This window comes from Sardina pilchardus, chromosome 5 (assembly GCF_963854185.1).
Source record: "Sardina pilchardus chromosome 5, fSarPil1.1, whole genome shotgun sequence".
Lineage (NCBI taxonomy): Eukaryota > Metazoa > Chordata > Actinopteri > Clupeiformes > Clupeidae > Sardina > Sardina pilchardus.
The window spans coordinates 26,728,544-26,743,725 of record NC_084998.1 but is presented as its reverse complement, the minus strand read 5'-3'; the positions used below and the strand labels follow the sequence as shown (position 1 = coordinate 26,743,725).

Here is a 15,182-nt window from a genome sequence, read left to right as displayed (position 1 = left end):
AGAGGCAGAGACAGCCTATCAAATTGGCAAAATACTGTAATGAAGCATAATATTCCCTTAGATCTGATCCTGATGTGGCATCATTCACTTGGACAGAATATGGCACTCACAACCAATCTTACCCATAGCATACAAACTATGGCTTTTCAGTGTTAAACTAGCCTACACATCATGTTGCTGATGTCAATGTCTTTTAAAGTGTAGGCTAGACCTGAAGAAGCACATGGACATTTGAACATTCAATTAATGCTGATACTCATAAATAAACATTAAACTCCTCACAAATTAATATTACACTCCTAAGCATCAAGAGAGATACCTTCTTCATGAGGATGACAGCCGAGGAATAAAATATTTTCCCGTCACTCACTTGGTATATTAACCTTTGCTTCACTCAAATGACTAAACGATACTAGGCTAGAATGCGTATGCTAATCAAAGCTTGTAAAAGGCCTCATATTCCACCAGTTTATTCCACTGATACTCAAATCCTCGCATCATCTTCCCGCCAGACTAGACTCAAAGGGCCGCTTGCCTGTGCACTGCATCATTTCCTTTTCAAACCCTTACGTCATATCTCTCCACCTTCAGCAAGGGATGCTGCTTGCGGTATGTGGTCGGACAATGAGCCCACTAAGGATAAATGAGCGTTAGGCTTCACTTGAGAGATCGTTTATTGCTATTTTACACTGAGAAGTCCCACAAAGGAGATGGCAATTTCAAGGATTTGCTCCGGGTCATCTAGGTAAGGTCGTCTCGCATTTCGAAGAGAGAAATAGGATTCTACACTGATAGTAGCATGCCATGTTAGGCTACAACCTTTTCTACGAGTGACTATGGTGTCTTCGGTTCTAGACACGACCACAGACTTGAAGCAGAACTGCATCTACAAGCTTGTGCACAAGACAACCTCGTTAAAAAAACATATCAGCGTAGATGCTTGCATTTGTCACTTAATGTGATGGGCAATTGTATTGATGTAGCTAATGCCACTCAGCTGCCTAGACAGAATGCAATTGCCGGCAATTCGCTCAATGGGAATTCAGTAGCCTATTATTATAAGGAATATCTGTATGGAGTGTGGAATGTCTTTAGTATGTAAGAGCTGATTGAATATGGTGTGTGTGTGTGTGTGTGTGTGTGTGTGTGTGTGTGTGTGTGTGTGTGTGTGTGTGTGTGTGTGTGTGTGTGTGTGTGTGTGTGTGTGTGTGAGTGATTGCGCGCGAGCGTATGCGTGTATGCACGCGCTCGCGCGCTAGTGTGTGTGTGTGTGTGTGTGGTGGGAGTGGTGCGGGTGTGTGCGTGTGCATGTTTGTGTCAAGCAGTTAAAAAACTACACTCCTTTGCACTGATAACACATAACCTTTCTTGGGGATATCCATAACAATAAATTACATTCTGTCTCATCCACATTATGGTGTCCTTTTGTACCCCTCATCTTTACAATAACAATATGATTGAATGCAGTGAAGTTAATTTTGCACTTATGACATACTTCAATATTGTAATATTTGTATATGTAGGTTATGTATGTATGTACGACGTACAGTATGTATTACTACATTAAACTCATATTTATTTTAAGAACTATGGCAGAAGTTCCCAAGGACCCAGAATGAGTGGCGCGGCATAGTGAATATCTATCCAACGAGGAAAACAACAAAATAAAATGTGCATATATATTTATTTGAGGCAACATAAGGCTATAGTATCTTGAAGGCAGCATAGAAAGGTAGCACTATCCATGGTTATCAGCCAAGTCAGCAACATGACCACACCTTAACAGATCTTGATCTCATTTGTACTTTATGTACATTCCTGTATGTGGATCTGTTGAGCGCAACATCCAAGAAAGTTAATTGGTTTATTTAAAGAAGACAGTCATTAAACTGCCCATAATTTTGAAGTATAAAGAAAAGGGACCAAATGAAGACAGAGTGTTCTATTTATTCCGATTAGCCAACTGTCCCATGTCGCTGTCTAGTAGGGGTGTGACAGTACACAAAAACCATGATTCAGTAACTACCTCGCTTTTGAAGTTTGTTTTTTTTCTTTGATGCAGTAAGTCTGTGAATACTGCTAGCCTATCATTCACTGACAATATTGCTGATACTCTGCACATTTGAGCAGGAATAGTATTTGAAGAGGTTTCAGAAGTTTTTTGACGTTGATTATCTAAATTGATGTCCGCCACTTTTTGTGAAAACCTGAATTTGAAGCGTGACTCGCATGCAAAAAAATTTACTGTTGATTACTGTTTAAGGCTGTATTCAGTACGTACGGCAGACATTTACATTGAACCTAACATCCTGTACCTAAATGGGCCGGTATGGATACACATAGCCTACCTTTACACCCCTAACTCTTAGTGATAAACATCATATGTACAAATATACACAATAATAAAAGAACTAAAGAAGCATGGTCTGGGGTGATGGTAAATTTTGTGGTTGAACGAAATGGGAAATTAATCCCACCATGCAATGTTTAATTATATTTATTACATACTCTGAAGTTAATTCAGATAGTGAAAATGTACCAGCTTAATTTACAATGTTTTTATGATCAGTCACTGGATTTGATGATTTGCGTGTGTGTGTGTGTGTGTGTGTGTGTGTGTGTGTGTGTGTGTGTGTGTGTGCGCGCGCGTCTGTGTGCGTGTGTGTGTGTTGCGATGTCATGTACTGTTGTTTCCTATGTACAGGCAGGAGCATGAGGCCTTTCTGTTGTAGTTGGCTCTGTACTGGAATCACCGCCACAGTGGAAGAAAACGGCAGCTCATGGCGCCAGGCCTTTACAAACTCGGGCTTCAGCCCAACCCCAGAGTTCCCCCCATACTTGTGCAAGGCCTGCGGGGGCCATTTTGACACCATCGCAAGACAGGTAAAGTTGATGCGACCTTCTTGTATATCTACGTAATAGAATGATTTTGAATGATTTAAAAAAGTTTAGTAGTTTGGAGAAGTATGGTGGCATTCTTTATTAAAATTCTTAGCTGTGTTTTGAGTCATGTATTGATGCGTTGTTGTCAAATGAAAATGTTGTGTTACTTAAACACAGCGTTACAGTATATGCTTTGGTCTCACAATGGGCTAAATGTCAGACCATCTGTTAGATGTCACAACATTCTTTTCGGTTTGACCCAGTTCATCAGACTTGTAGTACAGCGTGTGACAGGCAGGAAGCCGTGGTCTCTCTTGTGAACTCTGCAGGGGTACATGCCCTGTTGAGGGAACGCTGGGGGGGTTTTCTTTGGGCAGGTTGCATTTTCTCTGAAAAAAAAGAGGCTACCTTATGAGCCACCAAAAAGTGAAATGCACAGCAGAAATGAAACTAATTCACTGTTTCATGTTTCATGTCCAGTAAATGTTCTCATTGATCTATGACTTGAGGGGATGTGCACGAAGCCAAAAAAAAAAAAAAAAAAATGCTGACTGTTCTGCTTTGCATTGCATTGATCTCAGATACAATCTCATTCTTTTTCACAAAATGCATTGTACTTCAATGGAATTAAAGGCCAACATATTAGAAAGATAACAAGTAAAGGGCCTAGAATAGTACTGGCAAAAACGGTGAATTAAAGTAGTAAAGTAAATTAGTGAAATGTGTGCACAAGAAACAGAGTAAACCTGACTAGCCAGTAACAATAGCAGGGGCAAAGTGTGTGGGGGGAAAGGTACAGTAGGACGCTTCCAAGGGCCCTGCACTGACCGATGGCCCTCATTAACGATATTGTTATTGGCCGGGTAATCCAGATTTGTTAAGAAGCTCTAAAGTGGCTCTAGGAGCGCTCAAAGAACATTCTAAGAACGTTCCTAAGAAGTTCTTAGCACTTAAGAGCTTCTTAACGAATCTGGGAAACACGGCCATTATCAGAACCGAGGGGCAATATTATATTCTTTCATAGGGCCCAATATTTCTAGCAGTAACCCTGCATAATAGGCAGCCTCTCAGTCACTGATGTCCTGTCTGGTCCTGTGTTGTCCTGTATGCGCTGACTGTATACATGTATATCTCTCAGTCACTGAAGTCGTGTCTGGTCCTGTGTTGTCCTGCAGCCCGTTGAGCTGACTGTATACTGTACTTGTATATCTCTCAGTCACTGAAGTCCTGTGTTGTCCTGCAGCATGTATGCGCTGACTGTATACAGTATACATGTATATCTCTCAGTCACTGAAGTCCTGTCTGGTCCTGTGTTGTCCTGCAGCATGTATGCACTGTCTGTATACATGTATATCTCTCAGTCACTGAAGTCCTGTCTGGTCCTGTGTTGTCCTGCAGCATGTATGCACTGTCTGTATACATGTATATCTCTCAGTCACTGAAGTCCTGTCTGGTCCTGTGTTGTCCTGCAGCATGTATGCACTGACTGTATACATGTATATCTCTCAGTCACTGATGTTGTGTCTGGTCCTGTGTTGTCCCGCAGCACGTATGTGCTGACTGCAAGAAGCACTTCTGCGGCCGCTGCTCGGTGCAGCTGGAGCCTCGGCGGCGGACCATGTGCCTGACGTGCCGGCGCTTCCAGGGCACGCTGTTCGAGCGCGCGCAGCTGATGCGGCTCAAGGTGCGCGAGCTGCGCGACTACCTGCACCTGCACGAGGTGCCCACCCAGATGTGCCGCGAGAAGGAGGAGCTGGTGGAGCTGGTGCTGGGCCAGCAGACGCCCTCCACCAGCAGCAGCACCAGCAGCAGCAGCAGTGACATGGCCGCCGCACAGCTGCTGCTGCCCCCCGTCCCACCGCGGCAGCACGCGGCAGAGGGCCCGCCGACACCGCCGCACCATCAGCTGGTGGAGCTGGAATCAGAGCAGCTCACAGAGGAGGAGGAGGAGGAGGAAGAGGAGGAGGAGGAAGAAGAGGAGGGGGAGGATGAGGAGGAGGATGAGGAGGAGGAGGAGGAGGAGGAAGACGACGAAGAGGAGGAGGGAGGGGAGGAAGAGGAAGTGGGTGGAGAGGAAGCGGGCGAAGTAGTGGAAGTGGGGCAGGAGGAGGAGGAGGAGGAAGGGGACGAAGAGGAGGCTGAAGACGAGGGGGAGGAAGAGGAAGATGACGAAGAGGTAAATTCAACACATTTTAATACGCAGACTCTCCAAGGGAATGCTGTAGTGTTAACCATGTCTTTTGAAATGTTTTATTTATACCGTGTACCTGCTTTGCATTTTTTCGAGGCAATGTTGCCTGCCGCACCTTTAAAGTTTCATCATCTTGACAGAAGTAATTAACATAAATTAACATAAATTATTCTTAATGATGTATTATTAATTATAATGTATTAATACCAACATTCCATTATTGACAACATTAGTATGTCCTCATCAGTCATCAGTGTGAGATGGGAAGTGGTCAGAGTGGCGTGCTTGACCCCAGGGTGACCTTTAGTCCAGTGACTTTCTCAAACTGTGGTACGGGTACCACGGGTGGTGTGCGGACTGACCTCTCTGTTGTGGTACGGGTAACGGGTGGTGCGCGGACTGACCTCTCTGTTGTGCTACTCTGGGAGTCTCCAAGATGTTTTATTTCAGGAAGACAAAATAATCACTTGTAATGAAAAATCATTCAATTTAAACTAGCTATCTTTCTTGAAAAAAAAAAAACTAACAAAAAAACAACAAAAAAGAACAGTATGTACAATGGAAAAAATATTTAAATTGGCCTGTAAACGCTACTGTACTGCTGGTCATAATGGTGGTACTTGAAGAGTCAGTTGTTCTCTGAGGTGGTACTCCTAAAGTTTGAGAACCACTGCTTTAGTCCTCAGAGGGCGAGGAGGCACTGGCTCCAGGGCACCGGACCTCTCTGTCCGACCTCAGCTGCGTGGAGGACATCGACGGCCTGAGCGTGAAGCAGCTGAAGGAGATCCTGTCCCACAACCTGGTCAACTACCAGGACTGCTGCGAGAAGTGGGAGCTCAGCGAACGGGTCACTCGTCTCTACAATGACCAGAAAGACCTGCAGAATCTGGGTGGGTTCATAGCATTTCATTTCGCATCATAACACAAGCATAATGTCTCAAGGCGCTTTACTGTACACAGCCCAGCTTACGTAAACTTGATCCCTGATCCCCCTAGAGAGAACACCAGGACAAGTTAACTGTGGTGTTTGGTGCAAAGCTGAACTGTTTTGGACGCTAAACTATATTCACACGTGCACCTGCTTGGATTCAATTAGGGATTTTTGCATATATGTGAAACTGCGGGTGAGTAACCTGTGAAAAATAGGTAGCAGAGGTAACTCTCTTAGTGCTCGTTGAGTTTCTGAGGCACCACTCCAGGCTCTTGTCGAGCACTTAAATCGTCTTTTTAAAACCTCTCTTTAACGCCACTTCACTGGTGTGGTGAACATTTTGTTGTCGGAAAATAGAATTAACACAAATGAGAGCGTTGAGCATTTGACCTGCCATTTGTCTATACTGGGCCTGTGAACAGTAAACAACATAATTGCATGCCGTAAGCTTTGTCTCTGTGGTTATAGTGTTGCTAGTGCTGCTAATTGAATTCATGAACTTTTTTTTTGCTGCAATAGCTGTTTGATCTCTCAAATTACACAGTATTAAAACACAATGTGTTTATATCTATGGCCAGTCTCCACAGTCTAAATTTCAGTAATTTTGTCTAAATTTAAATCAATGTCTCAGAATTTAAATATAACCTGGGCATTCATTGGTTCTGTTTTGTCTATCTTAATTGATGATTGGATTAATGGAATGATTTGATTTTATCTGTCAATTCAGTGTTCTGTGAAACACTGGTGTCAATTCAGTGTTGAATCATCTTGTTCTTTTTCATGTATTTTACTGAGTTCCGTCTCTGTTTCTTTCTTCAGTTACAAATGCTAAACTGGAGGCTGAAGCGGGTATGTAGTATTGGCATTTACATATTCAGTGATCATAGAGGCCATCCTACTATATTAGTTACCAGATGCTTTTCATGGTGAACATCGTAAATTGTTATCTAAGAAATGACATCAAATATCTGAATCATCTATTACCAATCAAATCATCTCCAAAATGACAAATACTTGCTAAATGGCTAGAGAAAGAGTGTGACATGATTGGAAGTGCTATGTCACAGTGGAGGAAGCTAAAGTTCTCTATAGGTCTACCTCAATCAATATTTCAATTCTAACTGTGTGACCACTTCCTGTCTCAGCGGAGCCAGCTGGCTGTAAAGGGGACGAGGAGAACCTGTGTCGGATCTGCATGGACTCGCCCATCGACTGCGTGCTGCTGGAGTGCGGCCACATGGTGACCTGCAGCAAGTGTGGCAAGCGCATGAGCGAGTGCCCCATCTGCAGGCAGTACGTGGTGCGGGCCGTGCACGTCTTCAGGTCGTAGCGCGGCGCGCGCGGGGGGCCCGCGGGAGGAAGTGCAGCGGCCCACTGACTGGGGGCTAGCGCTTTAGCGTGCATCCTTTCTGTTTCTCATTTACACGCACTCAACCAACACATACTGTACACACAGTTCAATAACAGGCCTCCCCCTCCTCTCTCTCTCTCTCTCTCTCTCTCTCTCTCTGTCGCTCTCTTTTTTTCTCTCTTCTCATCTGTCTCTCTCCTTCTCTTACTATTTCTGTCTGACTCACTCTCTCTCTCTGTCTTTCTCCCTTTCTTATCTTTTGCCTTTCTATCTTAAATGCTGCAATATTCACAGACTTTCTGGCATTTCAGAAACAGGACAGTATATGTGTGAGGTTTCTTACACACTCATGCTCACAAATCTGTTGAAATCACATTAAACATGTCTTATTTTGGAAACATGTAGTGAGATATCACGGTGCTCGACATTCCCTCCGTGGAACTTAGATACAGGGTCCTGGATGAGCTTCTCAGATTTTCTAGTTGAACCACTTTCTTAAAAAGGGTCTCCTAAGTTGGGGTTTCTTTAATGTGTCATTGAGGCCAACATAAGAACAGTTTACCCAGAATCCTTTGTGGTAGCTAGTCGGTTTAGATGCCGGGACTGTGTAGGAGTTGTCAAAGTGCATTTGTAATACAGATGGGGTATATGGAGGAAATGAAGCAGATGGCAATCATTTTGCAAGCAGGTATTATCTGCAGGCTACTGTGCACTTGTGAAGCAGATCTAAGTAGCATTAGATATCAGTCTCCCTGTCTGTATTTCAGTCTGTCAGAGAAGGACAAGCTCTCTGTAATGTGACGCGTGACAAAGAGAAGACGGCTGAGCAAAGGCAGTTGTAGGACAAATGTCAAAAATCTTGATTTTGAAAACGTATCCCAGGTTATCACATAGACATAACACTAAAATAAAGCTTTGTCATGCACTGTGGATTCATAGTTCAGAGTTGTGCATAGACAATCTAAAGATGTCAAGCTTGTGTATCTAAAAAGAAGCTTAAACAGAAAGGCAGTTATGTTTCTTAGCCTCACAGAGTGCAATCATTTGTCTGAGGTGGAACTGTATCTTAGAAGCGGAGCTGAACCTCCTTGTACCAGTGTGCTGGACATTGAGTAATTTTGGCACATGCAGTTTTAGGCCCCAATAATCCAAAACATGTGTTGGCCCTTGTCATACAGATTTTCCACTTCATGGTGCTTCTGCCATATTCTTTCATGACCAAAAGCAAGCACTTAATAGAAGGACTCCGAGATGTTAAGAACATATTAAGTACCTTCTCTGCCTATTAAGGATTTCATTACAAATGGCACATTGTAGATGGGGACATATTTGGTCTTTCGTGACAGTGTGAACACAATAAATCACAGATTTTTTTTTTTTTTTTGTCTAGTGTGTTTTATAGATGATGAATGTATGATCCAATGTTTGCCCGAATGGAGATGCACTCAAATCTGTCTATTCACTGGAATGCACCATGGCAAAAACATGGCTCCTGTCCAAGTATGCCTGAGGTGAATGTAACTTATAGGTGGAGGGCATATACTGTAGGTAACTCTTACAGTTATAGTACAACGCAAAAGAGAAACAGGCTAGTTTATTTGTTTTGTTTTGTAGGTTGTTCAGCACACATGGATGCAGAAATCTTTATTATGACTACAGATTTTTATTTTTTATTTTGAGGAATGAAACTGTTGGATTTGGTCTTTGTGGTTCATTCCTCACATTCTTCATTCTTGTCTGGCGTCATAATCACTAGGATTAAAGTAAAGACACCCAGCGAGTGTCTGAGAAGACCTTGTTTACAGGAAGCGCTTCCCCCAAAAATGCACCAGTTTCATTTAAGCTCAGAGGACAATGCATACCAGAGAGCGTCGAAGCTTGAAGCATGAGCTTGGTCACTTTTTTCAAAACTGGATCACTGCAAGTGTTCTGTTTGTTTGTTTGTTTGTTTGTTTGTTTTCAAATTTCTCTTGTGGAAAACTTTTATGGATTGATCAAAGCAGTTGTCCGGGTTAGTGCTTGGTGTGGCAACCAAATCTAATCTATTCCACTCAACGTTACAAAGTAGTATTGCAAATGAAATCAAAAGTCGATCACACAATCTACTGTACATTCAAGGCAGATACATTATACTGCACAGAACGATTGAAGGCCTCATAAGTAAAATAGCTGCTCCAAATACCTGTAATGTGATTTGCCTAAAATTACTGGGATGCCTTTATAATGTATTGTTTATGTGCCAAATTATGTAGTTACTCTGCCGTCTGTGCTGTGTGATCTCAAAAAAAGTGAAAGCCAAGTATAAATTTTAGTCAAAATTTTGTGGATTGTCTCGAGTAACCTCAAAATAGAAATACTATTCTAACCTCAAAGTACTTAAAGCTAATCCAATGTCTGTGAGTGCAGTGATTAAAAAAAACAAGAGTAAAATCTAAATCTAATCAATATTAGACAAGGCAGTATGTTGTAGGATGTGTGTCCATGCTGTTATTAAAAGTATATGGGGCTAAGCAGAAATGAAGATGCATGCAAGCAAATGGGAGAGTTAGCATTATTCTAGATCCCTCTAAAACACTTGGAATGGCTCCTTTTGGTATATCTTGTGTTTATGTTGTCTCACTTTTTCTGATAGTTAAATGGTATTGATAATAATAATAATAATAATAGTAATAATAATAATAATAACGATAATAGTAATAATAAATAATTATAATAATAATTAGACAGTGTTCAATGCCATTTAAACCCGGGATGTGTTAGCATTGTTTGCATTCATTGATTGTTGATTTGCATGTTGCAGCACTGCTTTCTTGTGGCTATAGAATTGCCGGGTAGAGTCTGAGCCTGAGCCTGAGCCATGGGCTTTATGCTGAGTTGATTCTGAGGTCTACAATGCAAGCTTATAGGATTTATAATTCTGACAAATTCTATATTTTTGACAAACATGATCATTATATACCGTTGTTATCTTGTGGTTTGGAATAATTTGTTTGACAGTTTTGTATGAATAAAAGTGCTGAAATGAACCACAGATTTGACTGATGTTTTGGTTTTCACTCTGATTTTTTGAAAATTGTAGCTGTATATGAATTTGTGGTGATCTATTGGCCACCAGTTTGGATCTATATCACCAGATGCGTCATTGTAGGAGTGTAAAGCCCAATCTAAGGCACTTGAGCACTGAGGCTCAATCTGAGAAAGAGCTGTATAGCTATTTGAGTGCACACAGAATGAACAACTATAGAGGACCATCTAAAACTTTTCCTTTAATGATAGATAGATAGATAGATAGATAGATAGATAGATAGATACTTTATTGATCCCCAATGGGAAATTTTAAAAAAAAAGAAAGAAACAACATGACCTCCCTCATTGCAGGAGAGAAATGGAATTCCATTTATTTTCTATTTCAATAAAATAAAAGACAACATATCTGTGAAAGACAACATGACACTATTGCGGCAGTTTGAAAATGAAGTGTTATTTGTTTACTCTGCCTAAATATTTATTGATTTCCTGCCTTCAGAAATGCATTGGTATTTCCTTTTGAGGATATGTTGCAAGTTAATCCTTTCACCAGTAGAGGGCAGTGTGAGCACAGAGTTAGGCTTAACAGGGCAGAGGAGACGTAAACTAATGACTTGTTTTTGCAGCATAATTTTCTGATGAATGTGACAGGAAAAGTTAGCTAAATTTGGCAAAATTGGTTTGGCTAAATCAGTAACCACTTTCCTCTCATTTGTCACACACTTAGTTGGCCGTTTGTATGTTTGTTGGACTCATATCTGGCTGTACAGTTAGGAAAATGAATTCATTTATATTTAATATTTTCATAATTTTTCATAATGACACAATACTGACTTCATCTGTCCATTGCTAATTGAAGTATGGCGCCACTAACCAAAATGTTCAATCATGAATCTAGGCATAGATATCAACTGGCTGGTTATGATGATACACTGTGGTGGTAAAACTTCCCCTCGCCCTCAGGGGAGTCCATATTGGCACAGAGTGACTGTCTTTTTATTGCTTATTTACTGTGTGCTATATTTCATCTTTATTTGCCCATTTGTTTCATATGTCTGTTCTTCATTTTCTCTTGCGCTGTGTTATGACAAAGCACTTAAGCTGAGTGGGACATTAAGTGGTTTGTACATCTTGTAAAGCCAAATGTTTGTGGAAATAATCATTTCCACATAAATTATAATTTCATATTCCATACAAGCACACATAGCCCAATACAAATCTGTTTTCATCTGGATATAACAAAAAACATTGCTATATTCTCATATGACAAAAGTGATCTCAGTTGCAGCAGTGAATGTCACTTCATGACACACGTAGATTCCTGATTCCTGTCAGCAATCTCACAATGTGACACAAACTGTAATATGGCTGAATTTTCATTTACAGTAGCTCAATATTCTGGGTGTGACCTTGCTGATCAGCAGAGGTCAGATAATACACACCTCATCTTCTGTCCAGTAGCCTACCGGACAAGCCAGTGCTGCCCTTTGGTGTTACCTCAATTTTCTCCTGCTGCAGAATGGTAACCTGGGTAGGTGGGTAGTGGGATTTCAGTTACAGTGGACCGTGATGCAGAGGGCCGGATAGGAGACCCTTGAGAGGCTTCGCCTGGCCTCAGACTACTTGAACTAACATGTGAAAAGGAAGGAAACAGCCCACAGTGTATTTGTGTTAGTGGTCGCAGATCGTGAGATGGCCCACTCAATATTTCTGAATTCTTAGCAGTTTTTACAATGATTCATCAGAAAGGTTTTTATTTCTTAGTTAATTTTTGTTCTTCCATTGACTTTTGGGGTTTTGCAGTCTCAAGACTGATGTGTTTTCAGGAGTTATAAATGTCTGAAGGAATTCCCTCCCCACCTCAAAACCAGCATCAGTAGGCATTTTTTTAAAAGGGAGATTTAAATTTCTATCCTATTTAATTTGATTTGCCGTATTGTGCCTGTGTGCACGAAAGAGGTGTGTAAAAGCGTTTTGTAAACCCTCTATAGTATAACCATTTATATCACCATTGATATACTTATTAATACTTAATATGACTTACAGTAATACTAACACACTCTATTTCTCTTCCCTTTCCCCTATACCTCACCTGTGAGGTAAACCATTACCAGCCATCAACCATCTCTGTGCCTGTCCCTCATCACACCTGAAGTCACATCCCTATGACTGCCCTACCATCGCCTGCTGTGGTTCCCTGCCCGAATCTTTGGCCCTCGGATCTCAGCGACCCATCACCTTCCGAAATAACTAATGGACAATTTATTCCCTACACTGGACTATTTGAACGTTCATTCTCATTGTAACTTTCAAACTACAAATGACTGTACTGTAACTGACGCAAGGCAGATGGGTTGGGCCCTTGAGTCGTGGGTCTGTCTGAGGTTTCTTCCTAAATGTATCTCCAATTCTAGGGAGTTTTTCCTTGCCCCTGTTACTCATGGGCTCTCTTTGAATGTCTAACACTCTGTAAAGCGCCTTGAGACATGTGTAATGTATTGGCGCTCTATAAGCGACATTAAATTGAAATTGAAATTGCACATCTGGCTTTTTTTAAATGGGTCATCAGTTTATGAAGAATAGAAAGAGTCATGTAACGTCTGCTCAGGGGAGACCAGACGGGGACGGACGGAGCAAAACATGTTTAGACTGCGATCGTGGAGACAGCACGGACTTGTTTGTATACACAGACCTGTGCCCGGGCGAGCAGTGCTGATAGGGCCTGGAGATGGAATGACAGGATAAGACTGGAAACAAAGAGCTCAGCTGTGTACCTGCGCCGTGCGGAACACAGGCAGGGAGGAGATGGACGGAGATGGAGAAGATAGAGCCGATTTCAGACGGGATAAAACCAACTTCCTCCGAGCATACAGGCGAGCAGGATCGGTCAGGCCACCCATTGCTGGAGATGATGTTGATGTCATCTGGCTTTCAGAAAAATGACAGACTAGCAAACTCAGGTGAAAACCTCCTACTAGACCCAAACTATTACCTATTACCTCATTCTCCTCTCTCTCTCCTGAGGGGAAGTTGAAGGAGAATATTGATCATGACCTTGATAATGACCTTGACCCTGACCTCAGCGGAAGTGTTATTGTTTTTTTGTTTAGTTTTTTTTTACATTCAATTCATACAAGTAGATATTGTTTTGCCCCTCCAGCTTTCAGTGGAAAGTTTTCAGTAAACCCCCAGGTCAGCTCTACAGAGGCCCGCTGCTCTGTGAAGCGCCGGCGCTTCTGTCCTGACAAGTGCTGGATGATGTCGTCTCGGGGTGTTAAGTGGAGAGATATGTTTAAATATATTCGAGCGATGATGGCAAATCAAACTGAGGTCCAGTGGAATTGCTAAGATTAGCACCGGCTAGGGGGTTTTATGAGCGTGAGCACTTGTGTGTGTGCTGGGTTGCGTGCATATAGTTCAATCTGAGGACAGTGCTGACAGACACGCGGCCTTTTAGATGTTTGATCTGTCGTTTGAGTAGCCGCCACGAACCATGGAGACCATTTGGCTGAAGCCGAGTCCCTCTCTCTCTCTCTCTCTCTCTCTCTCTCTCTCTCTCTCTCTCTCTCTCTCTCTCTCTCTCTCTCTCTCTCTCTCTCTCTCTCTCTCTCTCTCTCTCTCTCTCTCTCTCTCTCTCTCTCTCTCTCTCTCTCTCTCTCTCTCTCTGCCACCTTCTCTAAAGGTCTGACCTGAGTAAGGGTTAGCAGCAGCTAGAGAATGACTTTTGTTTATCGCCTTCCTGTAGCTGACATTGTTAACAATGTGACAGTTGGTGATAGTTCACACTTCACTTCTCACTTCTTCTGGTTAATCAGGGGGTTTTCTGTTTCACATTTCGGTGATCTTGTCATTTCTGTTCCCGGGCTCTGTGAGATACAGTACACCTCTCCTCTAACTGCCTGCTGCACTAGAAGACTATAGACTAGAAGAATGTAGGCGAATATGGACCTAATAAGCAGAAGAGACTATCTTTTTCAAAGAGAGTGGGAAAGAATATTTTCCTCCATATTAGGGAGAGAGGGGAGCGCTCAAGGGGGTGCAGTAAAACTGCTGGTGTTTTTGTTAAACATCTCTCCTTGCATATAAAGTAAGAGCGCCATTTCCCCCCCCCCTCCGCCCCTCACTCCAGGCCACTGTATAATTACTAACACATTTGACAGCTCAGCTTTTCCTAATGTTTTTCCTCGACTAATTCTAATACGGTTTCTGAAGCGGGGAGACATTTTTCCGCTCTCGGACAATCATATTTCAAGGACAGGTTTCTTTTGGACGGGTCCGGCGTAGATGGGGCAGCCCTATGGGCACAGTGCGGCTTTGTCAATGGTAAACAGCGCTGCCCGCTCACCGCTGAGGTGTTTGTACTGGCGCACGGAGGTGGGGAGGTAGTAAGATGCCCCATGGCAGGCTTCAGACGAGCTGGCGCCCCTGTTTATTGTGAATGAAATAGAGCAGAGTGAGAGACGCAAAGGTGTGCAGCAGAGAGAGAGAGAGAGAGAGAGAGAGAGAGAGACGAATGAGGAGACAGATGTAGACAAAACGAGTCTTGAAAGATAATTGAGAATCAGTCACTTGTTCGGATCACTGTTCTCTCGTTATCTGTGTTTATTGAAAACGTACAAATTTGACAGTGACAGCGATTTGAGTAACAAAAGCAAAACAGCCTAAAAATAAACAGTACATTCCATCAAAAAAAAAAAAAAGATAATGACAAACCGGAGACTAATCTTGGTGGTTACTGGGGGCTCATTAGAGCAGTCAATTCGTGGGATCCATGGAGCAACTTTTGCAAAATAATGCAC

General features: G+C 42.3%; 1 protein-coding gene across 1 annotated transcript; it reads left to right on the top strand.

The window, feature by feature from the left end:
* Positions 1–613: 613 nt before the first annotated feature.
* On the top strand, positions 614–7,442 carry zgc:171740 (uncharacterized protein LOC795694 homolog). The gene is made up of 8 exons (XM_062535715.1): positions 614–745; positions 2,705–2,883; positions 4,430–4,700; positions 4,761–4,945; positions 4,991–5,020; positions 5,754–5,964; positions 6,825–6,854; positions 7,151–7,442. Exons 2-8 carry the CDS (start codon positions 2,713–2,715, stop codon positions 7,333–7,335), a joined length of 1,083 nt encoding a protein of 360 aa, XP_062391699.1. The 5' UTR covers positions 614–745; positions 2,705–2,712; the 3' UTR covers positions 7,336–7,442.
* The last annotated feature ends 7,740 nt before the right edge of the window (positions 7,443–15,182 follow it).

What these genes read in the sequence shown, in the direction of transcription:
- zgc:171740 (XM_062535715.1), top strand. Translation starts at nt 2,713, where the DNA reads ATGAGGCCTTTCTGTTGTAGTTGGCTCTGTACTGGAATCACCGCCACA. An exon ending in TTGACACCATCGCAAGACAG is followed by an intron (nt 2,884 to 4,429) that starts GTAAAGTTGATG and finishes GTTGTCCCGCAG; the next exon opens with CACGTATGTGCTGACTGCAA. An exon ending in AGGAAGGGGACGAAGAGGAG is followed by an intron (nt 5,021 to 5,753) that starts GCTGAAGACGAG and finishes CCACTGCTTTAG; the next exon opens with TCCTCAGAGGGCGAGGAGGC.